At 44.1% G+C, this 18,242-nt stretch overlaps 1 protein-coding gene across 4 annotated transcripts in view; it reads right to left on the bottom strand.

Moving 5' to 3' along the window:
• Positions 1–18,242, bottom strand: part of LOC100566739 (cystathionine beta-synthase) — a 51,858-nt gene that overhangs the window by 9,203 nt on the left and 24,413 nt on the right. For all 4 annotated transcript variants that reach the window (XM_008107463.2, XM_062975158.1, XM_008107464.2 and 1 more), the window contains 6 exons: positions 16,164–16,295; positions 14,561–14,630; positions 13,121–13,212; positions 11,538–11,669; positions 9,804–9,888; positions 6,320–6,425 (listed from right to left, as the gene is read on the bottom strand). In XM_008107463.2, coding sequence (XP_008105670.1) covers positions 6,320–6,425; positions 9,804–9,888; positions 11,538–11,669; positions 13,121–13,212; positions 14,561–14,630; positions 16,164–16,295 — 617 coding nt within the window. The remainder of the gene's footprint in view (positions 1–6,319; positions 6,426–9,803; positions 9,889–11,537; positions 11,670–13,120; positions 13,213–14,560; positions 14,631–16,163; positions 16,296–18,242) is intronic.

The following is an 18,242-nucleotide window of genomic DNA, read 5'->3' on the forward strand; positions in this document are numbered from 1 at the left end:
ACCTACGGACCTTGCTTGTTTCCCGGGACTATACCTTGCCTTGTATCACGGATTTTACCAAGTTATTCCACGGACCTTGTTCTTGTTCCTTGTTACCTTGTTCCACGTTTTAAGCCTTGCTTCAAGTATCAAGTTATTTCCTAGCCTTGCTCAAGTTTATGGACTAAAGGACCTTGTCATCTCCCCTCACTTTGCCTGGCAAAGTGAGTGTTTCGGTTATTGGATTACAACTTTGGATCATAATATTTCATATTGGACATTGCTTTTTTGGACTAATTTTGACCTTTCCTGAAAGGTCTGCTTCTGAACTAACTTTTACATTTATTTTTATTAATCTTATATATTTCCTTAATAAAGATATTAGATTGAATCTGGCCTCTGCGTATGGTTATTGGTGCTCTGTAGCCTGGGTCCTGACAGTTTGACTCCGCCACCCTAAGCACCAATTAACCTCGGCCAGAATGTCTACCGGAACCGTACCTGGGCCGAGCGGCCAGCCGATTACCTACACCATCGACAAAGATGAGGTGGATCGAATCCGTGATAAGCTTAATGCCCAGGATGGAGAAATAAAAGGTTTGAAGGAGCGCGGAATCCGTCTACCGGCCATGGCGTTGCCAACCAAGTTTACTGGAGAAGCTTCTAAGGTTCATGTTTTCCGTCGCCAATGCCAAGCTTATCTAGAGGCCCGTGCTGCCGAATTTCCCCAAGAAGACATCAAGGTGGCATGGGTTTACAGTCTTCTAGACGGGCCAGCGGCCAACTGGGCGACGGCACTGTTCGACCAAGCCTCTCCACACCTAAGGTCCGCGCAACGCTTCCTGGACCACCTTAAAGAGACTTGGGCAATCGAGGACAATTTGGAGGCAGCCGGTCACAAACTCCGTCGCCTCTTCCAAGGAGACAGACCTATGTCTCAGTACATAGCCGAGTTCCGAGTGCTGGCCCATAACACCGGCTGGAATGATGTAGCCCTCAGGGGACAATTCCGGGAGGGTCTCAACATCGAAATGCTGGAGGAAATCTCCAAGGTGGATCCTCCCCAGACCCTCGAAGCACTCATTGATCAATGTTTACGGGCTGAAGTCATGATTGCCAACAGGAAACAGTGGGTTCGAGGCCAGAGCGGTAGAGCTGGGGCAAAACCCCCCGCTCCCGCCAGCGTTCAGCCACGTCCAGTGTGGAGACCCCCACCACCAACCCCATACCCCAGAGGAAGCGAGGAGGTGCCGATGCAGTTGGGCAACGTGCGTCCCAGATTAGATGCCGCCGAGAAGGCCCGTCGTCAACGCTTAAACCTCTGTTGGTACTGCGGAAACGGGGGCCACTTCGCCAGAGAGTGCCCAGCCAAAGGGAAGCCCGCCGCCCGTCTTGCGGCGGCGTCCTCCACGGAGACGAAGGCGTCTGAGCCGGCTGGCACACAGCCGGCGGGGGAAGCCAACGACCGGGCGTAGAGAGGCTCGCCAACCCGGTCAAAAAACCCGTTCAAGAGCCGCCAACCGGGGTCCTGTTCCTTCTCGTGGTCACCTTATGGTCAGCAAAAAGGGGACCCGTCATGATCCACGCCATGATAGACTCCGGAGCCACCAACAATTTCATTGATAGAGAGTATGCCGACTCTCTGGGATTACAATATCATGATTTCAAGAATGCCCGTGTGGTACAAGCCATAGACGGCCGCCCCCTCAAGACGGGCCCCGTAAGTCAGTGGTCGGAACCCACCAGGATGTGGATAAGGGAACATATGGAAGAGATTTCTTTCTTTGTTACCGAGGTTCCCCATTTCCCTGTGATTTTGGGAATTCCATGGCTGACTCTCCACGACCCAAGCATCTCCTGGTCCAACAGAGAACTGCAGTTTGCTTCACAGTACTGCCAAAACCATTGCCTTGTAGCCAAGGTCTGCCATGCCACAGACACCGAGCCCATCATCACCCTGCCCAAGAAGTACTCCGAGTATTGGGATGTATTCAATGAAAAAGAAGCCGAGAAATTACCCCCACATAGACCTTATGACTGTGCCATTGACCTGGTGGAGGGGGCCCCGATCCCGCGAGGGCACCTATACTCCCTGACTGAACCAGAGCAAGAAGCTCTCAGGGAATTCATAGAGACAAACCTTCGTAAGGGATTCATTAGACCCTCTCAATCCCCAGCCGCCTCCCCAGTGATGTTTGTGAAGAAGAAGTCAGGGGAACTACGCTTGGTGGTGGACTACAGAGCATTGAACAATATCACCAAGCGGAACAGCTATCCCCTGCCCTTAATCTCGGATCTACTGGATCGGCTTCGAGGAGCCAAGGTTTACACCAAGCTGGATCTTCGGGGGGCTTACAACTTAGTTCGCATCAGAGAAGGGGACGAGTGGAAGACCGCCTTCCAGACCAAATTCGGATTATTCGAGTCCCGAGTTATGAATTATGGATTATGCGGAGCTCCCGCAACGTTCCAGCATTTTGTCAATGACATTTTTCAGGACTATCTAGATAGGTTCTTGATAATCTACCTGGACGATTTTTTGGTGTTTTCTAGATCACAATCAGAACATGAGAACCACGTCAAAATGGTGTTACAACGATTGCGGGATCATGGACTTTATGCCAAGTTGGAAAAATGCGCTTTTGATCTACAAGAGGTAGATTTCCTTGGTTACCGTATCTCGCCTCTAGGGCTCTCCATGGATCCAGCCAAGGTTTCAGCAGTATTGGAATGGCGGGCGCCAACTAACAAGAAAGAGGTGCAGCGTTTCTTGGGGTTCGCGAACTATTACCGCAAGTTCATTCCAGATTTTGCCCGCTGGTCTGACCCAATCACTAGCTGCATCCGTGGAAAACAGCCCTTCCGCTGGACTGATCAAGCAGAGAAAGGGTTCCAGCAACTAAAGAAATTATTCACGTCCCAGCCAATTCTACAGCACCCAGATCCTGGAACCCCTTTTGTTGTGCAAGCGGACGCCTCTGATGTGGCGATTGGGGCTGTACTCTTACAACCGGTGGGAGACCACCTTCGTCCCTGTGCCTTTTACTCCCGTCAACTAACCACACCAGAGAGAAATTACACCATTTGGGAAAAGGAACTACTGGCCATAAAGGCAGCCTTTGAAACTTGGAGACATTGGCTAGAAGGGGCCAAATTTCCCATTGAAGTCCACACTGATCATAGAAATCTAGAACATCTAAGAACTGCCCGCAAACTAAATCAGAGGCAGCAACGTTGGGCTTTGTTCTTTGAACGTTTCAACTTCCAGATTCATTATGTGACCCCAGCCCAAACCAAGCAAGCAGACGCCCTGTCACGTAAACCGGAATACGCTGCAGGACGCAAGGAGACCTTTGAATCCCAATTACTACAACCCGAGAACTTTGCCACGCTCACAGTGGGGAACACCAAATCCACTCCCATTGGTTCAACTTCCTCTACTCCAGGACCCATCTGTGCTCAAGAAATCAGGGCTAGTCAGCAAGCAGATGCCTGGGCGCAGGACCAACTTCGTCAAGGTCTGCATTTTCCCTTTTCGCTTAAAGATGGACTGCTATGCTATAGAAATCATGTTTATATCCCACCCGGACCGGGCAGGGAAAAAGCGCTTCGTCTGTGTCATGACTGCAAACCAGCAGGGCATTTCGGACTATTTAAAACCATGCATCTGATCCTAAGGGATTTTTGGTGGCCCAAGATCCGCAAAGATGTGGAAAAATATGTCAACACCTGCCCAGTATGCCAGCGCTCCAAGATAAGAAGGGAGAAGCCCTCAGGGCTTCTGCATCCCCTTCCTACCCCATCTCGACCATGGGAAATAATTTCTGCGGATTTCATCACTGACCTACCACCTTCCTGTGGATTCACCACGATCCTAGTGGTGGTGGACCTTTTCACCAAGTTAGCCCATTTCATTCCCTGTGAAGGTCTTCCCACGGCCAAAGAGACTGCAGATCTATTCCTTCTACATGTTTTCAGACTACATGGATTGCCCAAGAGTTTAGTCACAGACCGTGGATCTCAATTCACCTCTCGTTTTTGGAAGGCACTACAAAAACTATTGGGCATAGACTCTCGCTTATCTTCAGCTCATCATCCCCAAACAGATGGACAAACGGAGCGCACCAATGCCACTTTGGAGCAGTATCTTCGCTGTTATGTAAACTACCAACAGGACAATTGGGCTTCTCTGTTACCACTGTCAGAGTTTGCCTATAACAATGGAGTTCAAGCTTCTACAAAAGAAACGCCGTTCTTTGCAAACTACGGCTTCCATCCACGTTTCTTTCCCCCTGTCATTGAAACTTCAGAAGTTCCCGCAGCAGAGGATTGGCTGCAGGAACTCACAGCGGTACAACAACTTTTGCTCCAGCAACTAGACCAAGCCAAGGAGGACTATAAACGCCACGCTGACAAACATCGCCAGCCGGGCCCCGAAATCAAGGTAGGAGATCGGGTTTTTCTGTCCACTCGCTTTCTGCCCTCCCACCGCCCTTGCCGGAAGTTAGATGCCCGTTTCATTGGCCCCTATCCAGTGGTGGCGCAATTAAACCCCGTGACTTTCAAACTCCAACTTCCGCGTTCAATGCGCATCCACCCAGTGTTTCACCGTTCCCTGCTCCTTCCGGCGGATGGTGTGCGTCCTGATACAGACCAACCGGCCCCCCCTCCTGTTTTGATGAATGGGGAGGAGGAGTTCGAGGTTGAGGACATTTTGGATTCTCGTTTTCCCCGCCGCCGCCTACAATATCTCATTGACTGGGTGGGTTTTGGCCCTGAGGAACGCTCTTGGGAAGACGCCTCCACAGTCCATGCTCCTGATCTAACCCGTCGCTTCCATCAGACCTATCCCGCCAAGCCGCGACCTCGCGCCTCGGGGAGAGAGTCCCAGTTTGGGAGGGGCCTTGAGGAGGGGGATAGTGTGATGACCCATGGGCCTTGTAGTCCTGCTCAGGACATTGTAATCCCTGATGAAGAAGAAAACTTGGGTTTTTTACCTTCCCAGTCAGAACTGGAATCTTCTCAGCCAGATCTTTCCCAGGCAGATCTGGGAACCTTGCACCTGCAAGAAAGTTGTGTCCCAGAAGTATGTCAAACAAACCCAGAGCCCACATCTCCCGTGTTCTTGCGCCGTGAGTTTTGTAAACAACAGAGGGGTTTGGAAGCAGCTTCGCGCAGGAGTGCTAGAATTGCAGCTAAGAATGTAGCCAATTAAGACTGCTTTCCGTGAGAACCTTTAGGGAGTCAAACATCTGGTCCCAGAGTTTAGCTTTCGTTTCTGGTTCCCAGAGAACTGCTTTGGCGGGAAAGTTAGACTCTATATAGGTGTTTTACCCGCGTAGTAACTTCGCGGAGTCAATTCGTCAGCCTCCGGAGCGAGTTGTGTCTGGACAGCGCGCTCCGTTTCAAGCCTCGTTCCCGCTCAAGCCTTTGCCTGCCTTCCAGCCTTCGCTCCAGTTTCCAGCCTTTGTTTACCTACGGACCTTGCTTGTTTCCCGGGACTATACCTTGCCTTGTATCACGGATTTTACCAAGTTATTCCACGGACCTTGTTCTTGTTCCTTGTTACCTTGTTCCACGTTTTAAGCCTTGCTTCAAGTATCAAGTTATTTCCTAGCCTTGCTCAAGTTTATGGACTAAAGGACCTTGTCATCTCCCCTCACTTTGCCTGGCAAAGTGAGTGTTTCGGTTATTGGATTACAACTTTGGATCATAATATTTCATATTGGACATTGCTTTTTTGGACTAATTTTGACCTTTCCTGAAAGGTCTGCTTCTGAACTAACTTTTACATTTATTTTTATTAATCTTATATATTTCCTTAATAAAGATATTAGATTGAATCTGGCCTCTGCGTATGGTTATTGGTGCTCTGTAGCCTGGGTCCTGACACTGGATGATTTTTATGGTGTCATAAATTAGTTAAATTAGTCTCCCTGCCTAAGCAGTACTTAAATTTCCTACTTGATAGATGCAACTATCTTTCGGGTTGCTTAGGTCAACAACGAGCTGGGCTATTTTTTTTAATTCTCAGATGCTCAATCTGACCTGGGCTGGCTTTGAACTCATGACCTCTCAGTCATAGTGATTTATTGCAGCTGGCTGCTAACCAGCTGTGCCACAGCCCGGTGAAGTAGAGATAAAACAATCTCGTAAGAATAGTGCCAAGGAATTTCTTGTTGCTCTAGATACAACCTTTAAATTAATTTCCACCTTTCCTTTAATATGATGTAAAATCTCTAGCCCTTTAATCAACACAAATACATTCACTCACATTTGAACTAAATGGTGTAAAGTCAGGGATATCCAAATATGAAAAGAAAAACAAAGACTGTCTTACATGTAATTTCTCACAGAGTCAGGTAAGAGGACAACACAGCGCTGTCCCTCTTTTAGTTCCTTGGCAACTTTCACTGCCACCGACATTGCACTGCCCGCACTGCCTCCTACCAAATGAAGAAGAGAGCAACTACATTACTCAGTGTGCATTGAAAATGCACTTTAGAAAGCTGCAGTAGAGCACCAAACACAAGATACAAGCTAGAGGTACAAAAATGAACTTGGCCCTTGAAAAAGAAAATATTTGTGTACAGCTTTTTTAAAAATCACATTTATGCACATTGTTCAGCATCCTATTAGGGAAATACACATGAGTAATTGTTTCCTATATGCATACATGTCTCTTTTGGAATGACTGTTTCTCTAGCCCTTTGCACCTTATCTCAAACCATCTCCTGGCATCTCTCAAGGCCAAGGAGGACCCATTATTGTTTCTGCTTACCAATGGGATGGAAAGGGATAGAGAACATGTTCAGACATTGAAGACATGGCTGGTACAGGCTCTAAGGGAAAAGAAAAGGAGGGATGCTCCCATCTGAGTATGCATGGAGCTCATCACAGAATCATAGAATCGTAGAGTTGGAAGAGACCTCATGGGCCATCCAGTCCAACCCCCTGCAAGAAGCAGGAAAATCTTATTCAAAGCACCCCCGACAGATGGCCATCCAGCCTCTGCTTAAAAGCATCCAAAGAAGGAGCCTCCACCACACTCCAGGGCAGAGAGTTCCACTGATGAACAGCTCTCACAGTGAGGAAGTTCTTCCTAATATTCAGGTGGAATCTCCTTTCCTGTAGTTTGAAGCCATTGTTCCGCGTCCTAGTCTGCAGGGCAGCAGAAAACAAGCTTGCTCCCTCCTCCCTATGACTTCCCCTCACATATTTGTACATGGCTATCATGCCTCCTCTCAGCCTTCTCTTCTGCAGGCTAAACATGCCCAGCTCTTTAAGCCGCTCCTCATACGGCTTGTTCTCCAGACCCTTGATCATTTTAGTCGCTCTCCTCTGGATGCTTTCCAGCTTGTCAACATCTCCCTTCAACTGAGGTGCCCAGAATTGGAAACAGTCTTTCAGGTGTGGTCTGACCAAGGCAGAATAGAGGGGCAGCATGACTTCCCTGGATCTAGACGTTATATCCCTATTTATGCAGGCCAAAATGACTAGCTTATTTGCCAGAAGGTCGTGGGGGACTTTGTCGAAGGCCTTACTGAAGTCCAGATAGGCTACATCCACGGCATTCCCTGCATCTACCCAGCTTGTAACTCTATCGAAAAAAGAGATTAGATTAGTCTGGCCTGTTTTGTTTTTGGTAAATCCGTGTTGACTATTAGCAATGACCACATTTGTTTCTAAATGTTCGCAGACCACTTCCTTAATGACCTTTCCCAGAATCTTGCCTGGTATCGACGTGAGGGTGACCGGATGGTAATTGTTTGAGTCATCCTTTTTCCCCCTTCTTGAAGATAGGGACCACATTCGCCCTCCTCCAATCTGCTGGGACTTCTCCTGTTCTCCAAGAACTCTCAAAAATGATTGCTAGTGGCTCCGAAATAACTTCCGCTAGTTCCTTCAATACTCTTGAGTGTAGTTGATCCGGCCCTGGAGACTTGAATTCATTTAGAGCGGCCAGGTGTTCCTGGACAACTTCTTTCCCTATTTGGGGTTGGATTTCTCCATATCCTTCATCCACTCCATGTTCCTGAGGTTGAGGCTGGCTTTCTTTTTGTGAGAAGACGGAGGCAAAGAAGGCATTAAATAATTTTGCCTTTCCCTATCCCCTGTCAGAATTTCCCCATCTTTTTTTTGCAGAGGCCCTATGGCCTCCTTGTTCTTCCTTTTTCTACCAAAGTAAGCAAAGAAGCCCTTTTAATTGTTTTTAATGTCTCTGGCAAGCCTGAGCTCATTTTGCGCTTTAGCCTTGCGAACCTTCTCCCTGCAGGAGTTGGCTATTTGTTTGAATTCTTCTTTGGTGATTTCTCCCTTTTTCCACTTCTTGTGTATGTCTTTTCTGAGTCTTAGCCCAGTTAGAAGTTCTTTGAACATCCATTCTGGCTTCTTTGTACTTGTCTTATTTTTATTCTTTGTTGGCACTGTTTGCATTTGCACCTTGAGTATTTCACTTTTGAAAAACTCCCATCCATCCTTAACCCCCTTGTCTTTTAGTATTGGCATCCATGGAATGCCACTCACTGTTTCCTTCATTTTTTGGAAGTCAGCTCTCCTAAAGTCCAGAGTGCGGATTTGACTTGTCTTTGTTTCGGCCTTCCTCTGTATCGCAAACTGCAGGAGCACATGGTCGCTTGTCCCTAAGGATCCGACCACTTCAACTGAATTGATCTGGTCCTCCGTGTTTGTTAGGATGAGATCAAGAGTAGCCAATCCCCTTGTTGCCTCTTCTACCTTCTGGACCATAAAATTGTCTGCAAGGCAAGTGAGGAATTTGTTGGATTTTGTACTCTTGGCCAAGTTTGTTTTCCAGCAGATTTCAGGATAGTTGACTACTATATCTGTTCTTTGTGCCTGTTTGGTCAGCTGCTGACAGAAAGCTTCATCAAGTTTTTCATCCTGGTTCGGAGGTCTGTAGTAGACATGCACAACAAGATCCTTTTGAGTCCCGTTTCCCTTGATTCTTATCCAGATGCTTTCAAGCTGGTTTTCCGGATTGCTGTCTTGAATCTCTTCTGCAACATAAATGTTTTTGACATATAGGGCTACTCCCCCTCCTCTCCCCTTTGTTCTGTTTCTGTGGAAGAGGTTATAGCCTTCAATGGCTACATTCCTGTGATGGGAGTCATCCCATCACATGAAGCAGGCAAATTGCAATCACAGAAGGACAAGAGCATCTTTGCCTTGGGCTTATCTCTCCTTTCCTGAAACTTTCTTGTGGGAAACAGCCTGAAAGGTGTTTCTTTTATGGACACAAATAATTTGTTAACATCCTCCTTTGGTAAAAGAAACACCTTCCAATGGTTGCAGCAAGAAAGGGGCAACGTCATGTTATAAGTCCAAGGTGAAGATCCTGATGTTCTGCTATAACTGCAGTTTGCCTCATGTGAGAAATCTATCAGTTTCTTTTCCAAGCTGAGACCAGATTCTTCTTGTCCCCTCAAATCCCCTCCCTCCCCATCAATGAACAGCAGCGCTCTCTCCTGGGCCTTGACAACTGTCAGGACAAGAGGAGGGCACAGAATTGCTTTTGCCCCATTTGAAATATAGAATCATAGCCATTAACTACTACAGTCCCCTAGAACAGTGGTTCTCAACCTGTAGGTCCCCAGATGTTTTGGTCTTCAACTCCCAGAAATCCCAACAGCTGGTTAACTGGCTGGAATTTCTGGGAGTTGTAGGCCAAAACACCTGGGGACCCCAAGCTGAGAACCACTGCCCTAGATAATATGACCAAAAGTCACATGGTTAACATTGCCACAAGGAATGTTCTTTTGGATTACAAACATCCAAATGAAAGTTATTTGTCACACCATGCTTACCACAAAGCAAACCTTCATCTCTAATCAGTCTACGAGCCATGAGAAAGGATTCAGTATCATTGCTCTTGCACCACTCATCAATCACCTATGAAGGAGGCAAAAGAAGGCGTTTAGATGGAGTTCTTGGGTTCGGTCTATCTGCTACACTTGGGATTGGAGACAAATGAAAGTGTTTTCAGAGAGTTAACAGAAGATTTAAAATAAAATATGTTATCTTTAAGAATTCAGTAAATTTTTGAATGAATTGTCATTATTCATCTTGATATAACTGTCTAAATGAAGTCCAACAACCAAAAAACAAGCAAACTTCCATTTGTTGCTAAAGAGGATTTACAAAACTGTGTTGTTTCAAAAATCTGCAAAAACTTTTCACACCAGAGAGACAAAAGAAATATAAGCGTACACTATGAGAAGTCCCTCAAGGTAATATATTGCAATCCTATGTGCATGTCCTCAGGAGCAAAATCTGTGGGAAAATGTGAAATTTAGTTCCCAGTCAATATAAATTTAACCATAGTCTAGTGGCCTGAATGTCAAACTAAGGCTCTTGGAAACCGGGGTTCAAATCTTTGTTTGTGGAAACTGGCTGTGTGACTGTGGTCAAGTCACATTCTTTCAGCCTCCAAGGAAGGCAATGGCATGATGTTTGCTTTGAACTTTCAGATAAAAGATGTGCTGCTGTGATCCACATTAGACAATCTTTCTCTATGAATTTTAGATTTAAAGCCAACTTAAATGAGATGCTACAGCTGATTTCCATTTTCTACTCTGATTAAGTTTTTTAAATTGCACCAGTTGATGAGACATGGCAGGTGGCATCCTTTTGGGAGCTTACAATGTTGTAAACCAATGTACAAGAGCACCATTTAGAATGACAGCATTGCACAATGCCCCTGTTCCCAGGAGGGGAGTGTTGTAACTGTGCCATTGAGATTCCCGAATAAGAAGAGAAAGCAGTGCAGCTACTGCACAATGGTCCAATGTAACACGACATGACACTTTGTGGCACAGATCACCCTACACATTGACAGCACAAGGTGGGGCGGTGGCCCCTAACGAAGCCATGGGATGCTGCTAACCCAGAAGAGAGAGTAATGGGAAATCCTGGGTGCCCTGGCTAAACCCATTCATAGTATTCCATTCTGCTGTGTGAGCCCATTGTGCAACAGAACATATTGTGAGAAGCCTTATTATGTGCCATCCTACATTGTCTTATACATTGTTGCTGTTCTTTAACACTGTTACATAATAATAATAATAATAATAATAATAATAATAATAATAATAATAAAACTTTATTTATACCCTGCCACCATCTCCCCAACGGGGACTCGGGGCGGCTTACATAGGGCCATGCCCAGGACAATACAATATAACAAAATATATAAAAATTAAAAATAAATAAAAATCATATCATAATACAATTAAATAATACAATAAATAAAAATGTGCAGTACAACATAAGATCAAGAAAGCAATATAACAATATGTGTTAGTGACACAGCTCCATCAGCATAAGGCTGTGCATCAAACCTTACAAAGCATCACACTCATGGTGTTGCATCTTATACAACCACACCTATTTACATTTGCTGGATGACCCCATGTGTTAAAAATCAACTGCTCTCATTCCAAATGAATCCTGTGGTCGAGTGTAAAGCCGATTGTCCATTAAATAAGTACAAGCCGAATTTCATTCCTGTGTCTCCAGGTATTGGTCCCATTGCCACTTACAGATTGGTCAAGGACCGTCGGAATAAAATCATGTCCAATTCCTTCTACTTCCATTGTTGTATCTTCTGCTGCCACTGTGTTCAGGGAGCTGGGCAAAGCAACAATGGAGCCATCTGGATCGACCCCGACAATCTGTGGAGGAAGGTGAAGTATTTAATCAGACTAAAATTTCTGATAATTCAGCCTTGACTAAAAATCAACATGGTTTTGTGCTTACTATTTACCAAATAATGCAACAGTCACTTTTTGTTTATTGATTAAATTGGAATTATATTCCAACCACACAACAACCAAAGCACTCCCAAAGCCCACCTTGATGGCCATTCAGTCCCCTTCAATATAGCAATTTCTCATCTGTTAGAGAGCAAAGGAATCAGTGGTGATGTTTCTATCCATTTACTTTTAGCTGGAAAAGCTGCAAGGATGTCAGCTGAAGAGATGGTCCAAAGACCCTCAGAGGTCCTTGCAGGTACTTGTCACAGTGTGTCAAGCTAAAGGAAAATAGCTGGATGTGTTGCCACTAATTTCTTGGATCTTTGACAACGCAGAAAAGGCCTGTATTTGGGGGAGGGTATGCTCCACAGCTTACAAGATGGGTTTGGATGCCACATACACTTCATTGTTAATTTTAGACCAGAGTAAGTAAGGTCCATGAGACTCTTGCCCTTGCTAAGAATTTGACATCGACCAAAGACCCTGAAGTAGGAACACAGGCATTTACTAGGACCAACAACAACAAGAAAAGGCCAAGATATTCCAGAATATAAGAAGATAAAACTACGCAGAGTTCACCTATGTTGCTAAATGTGCCCCCCACATTTTTACACAGAAACCAGCTAATGTATATGGGTCTCTGTGTAGAGAAGAGATTGCAGAAAGTGCCATTTCAGAATGTCTACTTTTGCTTCCCCCTCCCACATGTTTTCTGTGTGGACAAAAGAAAGGAGAACCAAAGTCAAGGAAAGAAATTTTCCTCTCTCTACACCTCATCACACTAGAGCATAAATCCACTTTAAATTTGGTTTCTGCCTCCTGCAGAATTCTGGGGTTTGTAGTTTGCTGAGGTCAAGGACCTGTCTGGCTGAGCTGTTTAAATCCCCCTCCCTAACATGGATTTAAAGTGGATCCAAGCTCTAGTGTGATGAGATAATCTGTTCAGTGGTTGGAGAGAGGAGACATTCCCTTCACGAAATCCTCAGGGGTGGGGCTTGACTTTTACACACCACATTAAACCCATGGGTTAGATGTCCAGGGCTACACATGAATATTAATCCTATTGCGTGAGAGCAGGGGTGCTGCATATAGAAACATGTGTTAAGCACATTCAGTATTGGCCCAAATCATATTGCTACTCATGACTAGAGTACACCCATGGAATCAGTTCGATTTCCCTATGTCTTGACTCATCCTTTAACAAATTGATTCACTGAGTCTAATCAAGTTGGGACTAGCCAACAGGATTCCAGCCGTTTATGAAATTTGGGGAAGACTGATGCTAAGTGACTGGTTTCCCGAAGCCCCTGACTATATGAAGTATTTTCCAATAAATACTCAAGGCCAAGGCCAAGAAGGCTTTCACTTACTTTGCATTCAGGACATTTCTCTTTCAACTTTCGGGCAATACCAGTGATGGTACCGCCTGTGCCAGCTCCGGCCACAAACATATCAACTTTGCCTGTGGTTAAAAGAAAGGAGGGGAGGAGCCCACAAACATATTATTTGGCTTCTCTAAATCTCCAGATGAAAAAAAAGCTTATAACTATACCTTGGAAATATTCCTTGGAAATCATGACAATAGTGCCCATGGTAAAAATGTCTGCAAACGCAGAACTGTTGGAACATGTTAAATCAGTTGGTGAGTGTGCTAACTGAAAATGCAAAGCATGAAGCTGATTGGCTGAGCTACACCTGGGGAGCTAACTGAGTCTGGGAGTTTTGGCAACAGTTACATATAATTTTGTGTGCAGGAGTTTACCAAGAGAGGTTTGCTGCTGGGAGAAGACCGTTTACATGGACACCTAAGGACCATTTAAATCTCTCTCAAAGGTAATTGTGTGTGTCAATGCAACTAAACATTTGCTAAACATTTTAAATGAGTAAACTTCTTGTTCTTTACTGATCACCTGTGTGGCATATATTTTGTGTGGCAAGACAGTGTGTGGACAGGTCAAACATGAACTTTGTATTATTTTCATTCCACAAGAGGCATTTGGGATGATTAAAAATATGTACTTCTGTGATTATCAGTTTTTCATCTGCACAACACTCCTTCACACTATATTGGAAAAATCAGTGTAATCTAACTGCTGCAAATGGGCTACTATTATTAAGACTATTGACTTTTTGTATTATTCTTATCTATACCATGAGCAGAACACAATCAAAATTATTTTGCTTTTTGTTTGTTTGAGACACACAACCAAATAACAATATCCCAATTCCTTTTGAAGCAAACTAATTTGTCACCATGATCTTATCTCAAAAGTGGGAGAGGATTCTTCCTTGTCACAGAGGACAGAGAAAGTATGCAGAAAAGGCTGTATTTCACGCACAGCATTCCCCTCCATCAGAGGCGAAAGGCCAAAAGAGTCATGTTGGCCAAACCATACCATTGCTGTCTCCTAACATGTGTGTCTGGGATTTCTAACATATAAGGAGGACTACAAACATCTTGTTTATTTACAGATCTACTTAATGCTAATAGTAATTCCAAATCATAATTATGAAAAGTATGGATTACAAAAATGAGCATTAAATATGTATTGTCTGATGCTAAATTGTAACCAAGCAAATATGCAACAGAAGCCCTAATATGAAAGATGATAACCATAGGCCTGTGGTGTGCACCTTGTGGTTTTTTTCTTCTACAAATAATGCCATGATTATCTACAATTCAGGAGTAAACTGACGACAATAGTTTCTAAAGACATTCTTGTATCACAAAGTGAACTAAGTAGCATCGGTTTCTGTCAAAGAGAATGTAATAACACACAATAGATTTGAGGAGGAAGACTTAATTATACCATCACATTGTTCCAGAATCTCTTCTGCTGTAGTGTCATAGTGTGCCAGGGGGTTACTTGGATTTCGGTACTATTGTAGAAAAGACAGAGAGAAAAGGCTACATTACTATTAAAATTGAAGCTAGGTCAAATTCTTAGAGAAAAGTGAGATAAATTGGCATAGCTTTTCCCAACCTACTGTCCTTCCGGAATCTTGGACTACAAATGCCATCAACAACAACCAGTGCATAGGGATGATACTTTAACATCTAGAATAGTGGTTCCCAACCTGTGGGTCCCCAGATGTTTTGGCCTTCAACTTCCAGAAATCCTCACAGCTGGTAAGCTGGCCGGGATTTCTGGGAGTTGTAGGTCAAAACACCTGGGGACCCATAGGTTGAGAACCACTGATCTGGAAGGTACCAAGTTCAGGAAGGCTGCATTAAACAATTTTGTCTTCCAAAATGTAAGAAAATTATTTTGCTGGAGCCAAACAATGGTTGATCAAGGCCCAAACCTCTCCCAAATCACAGAACCTGAAGAGCACTTGTAAAGAGCCCATAAACAAAGATGAGAGAACTAGGCAATCAGTAAGTAGCCCTGTAAATGTTGTGGGCAGCCTTCTTCGCCACTAGCTATGAATGATAATAACTGTAGTTCAATATAATCTAGAGTACTGCATTTGACTAGCAAAAAAAAATGCATCATCACTATTCATCAGGAGTATACTTCACAGTAACTGATGTAGAATATTGGCTCTGTGTGTGTGTGTGTGTGTGTGTGTGTGTGAATACACACAATTACTCCTCCTAATCTGTGAATTCCCAAATCACAGTTTCAACTAACTGGAGATCAATACAGCACATACCATAAAATGCAGGTGAGTACATGTTGTCACTAATAATAGGTGCTGCGATCATGTTTTTGCCATCCATGGGATATCCTGGAGCCAAATCTGGATATTTTTGTGTGTATGTGAATGTGTTGTTGTTGTTGTTGTTGTTGTTGTTGTTGTTGTTGTTGCTGCTGCTGCTGCTGCTGCTGCTGCTGCTGCTGCTGCTGTATTGCATGGTTAGCTTATAAAGATTGGTAAATCAATTAGATCAGTAGCAGAAAGAGAATAGCAGAATTCTCAGTGCTAGTGATCATTGCATATGTTTGGCAGCAGCAAAGGGCAAGGAAAGGCAGCAGAACCACATGAAGGATCAATTGCTATTTGGCTATTCCCCACCACTCTACTCCATACTATCCCTTTGCAGTAAGCTCTCATCAGAGGATTAGGATTGCTTTACCAAATGTCACTCCTCACCTCCTAACCTCAGGCTGTTGCAAAGAAATCAGATGAATAAAAGTTAAAAAAAATCAGATGATCCAACAAACAATAACATACATGTATAAGCATTATTAGCTTTTTCAAATGAATTCTGATTTATGGCAATCCTATCTTTCTTGCAAAGAGCCATTCAGATGTGCTTTGCCACTGCCTTCTTTTGAATATAACCTGCAGCACCTGGCATTCCCAGATGGTTCTTTCCACGAATTAACTGGGACTGATCCCACTTAGCTTCCACAATCTAATAGTGTCTATTATCTTCATAATATTTAGAAAGCACTCTCAGCTTACCTGATCCAAAATGTGCGAGTTTGGGATTTCATTTTTCAGTTTCCAAGCAACACGGACATTGGATTCTGGAGCATCGTACCTTGTGCATGGAGTTCTTACAATCTCAGCCCCAAGAGCTCTTAGGATATCCACCTGGAAGAAGACATGGTTCACAATAGGTTTCTGCATTCTAGACTTTGTCTAATGATTGTAACACACAGGAGCCCCCGATGGCGTAGTGGACTAAAGCCTTGTGACTTGAAGGTTGGGTTGCTGACCTGAAAGCTGCCAGGTTCGAATCCCACCCAAGGAGAGCGCGGATGAGCTCCCTCTATCAGCTCCAGCTCAATGCTGGGACATGAGAGAAGCCTCCCACAAGGATGGTAAAAACATCAAAACATCCAGGCGTCCCCTGGGCAACGTCCTTGCAGAATGCCAATTCTCTTACTCCAGAAGCGACTCAAGTTGCTCCTGACAAGGAAAAAAAAATTGCAAACTGCCTTGGTCCATCTAGCTCACGAAGGCAGCTGTGACTGGCAGAAACTCTCCAGGATTTCAGTCAGGTATCCCCTGATGCTGTTGCTTCCAATTCCAAACCAGATTTGAGCCTACATAGGTTCCAAATTCAGGTGAGTTCAGATGTGTTAAGAGTGGCACTGACTGTTGGGGGTGGTCTAGCCTGACCCTCACTCTCAGGCCCCTTCCATACTGCACCTATATACCAGGATCTGATCCCAGATTATCATCTTATCCTAGAATATCTGGCAGTTGAGATCAAATAATCTAGTTTAAAGCAGATAATCTGGGATCAGATCCTGGGATATAGGGCAGTGTAGAAGGAGCCTCAAAGAAAGTGACCATTCTAATACAGAATTTAAAACATCTTCCTGGATAATCATGAAGTTCTTCTATGTGGGCTGTTTGTTAGAAGTTGTAGGTGTACATAAATAGAAGCTTTACCACAGTTTCTGAACCAAAATATACCCCACAGTGTAATAAAATGTCACTCAGGTTTGTGTAACAAGTAACAGTAACTTTACTTCAGTTCGAAAGATCAAACAGAGCAACAATATATACAGCAGTCTCTCTAAATTTCTTCAGAGAACAGAGGGAATAAACAGTCTTTAAATATGCCTCATTTACCTCAGAAATAATCAGGCTTTAGAGAGTTGGCAGCCATCTCATGCCCAGCCAGCACTTTCTTCACTCTCTCAGGTTAAAATGGTAGTTAAACCGTTTCTGTCAGCAGCAAGCTAGAGTGAGTAACCAATTGGAATTCTGGCTTCTAGCGTGCTCAGCCAATCAGCTGCTGACACATTCCTTTCCAGTCATCCCATTACATCATGGTGCCTTTTTACAAATCCTCACCCTGTTCTCATTCAATTTGGCGGTAGAGCCACATTTGTGCACAAAAAAGAATGAGCACCTTGCTTTCACCAGTGAAATAAATGGGGATATTCAGCATGTTACAGGTTCATAAATCAGTGTGCCTGATTCAGTGCTCAATGAGGCCTCTTTCTTGAAGTGCCACATATTCCAGCATTGGAAGCAGTTGTGTGTGCACAATGGAGGTGCAAAACTAGGCCAGCCATGGATGCTGCTTTACATAGAAGCATGCTCTGGTCGTGTATTATGCATCCAGAATGTTTGCTGCTCCTTGCATTGAAACAATGGTTTATGAAGAAATAGATATAAACTCAGTATGAAAGCACAGTGAGGGCTTTTGCTTCTTATTGATTGACTTAATATGTCCTTTAGTATGTTTTGTTACCATTTCTGAACTCTTTTCAATACTTTTGCTAACTCCATAGAGGACTCTTATTGACAGACATGACCTTGAAATAATGCTTCTAATATCCACAAGCTCACCTCTTAAAACAAACGTCTGGTCGACTGACATGAATTTAATTATCTTTGCTTTTCCACAAGAAGATATATAAAGTGTGGTTCACTTAGAGATTAGCAGGTGACCTTCATCAATGTCACAAACCCAACTGCCCAAGGTTTGGGGGTTTTTGTTTTTTGCTAAGGAGGAAGTAGAGTATCTTGAAGCCATCAACAGTAAAAGAGATGTATATCATGTTATTGACATCTAACTTG

Source organism: Anolis carolinensis, chromosome 3, assembly GCF_035594765.1.
Source record: "Anolis carolinensis isolate JA03-04 chromosome 3, rAnoCar3.1.pri, whole genome shotgun sequence".
In the NCBI taxonomy this organism is placed as follows: Eukaryota; Metazoa; Chordata; class Lepidosauria; order Squamata; family Dactyloidae; genus Anolis; species Anolis carolinensis.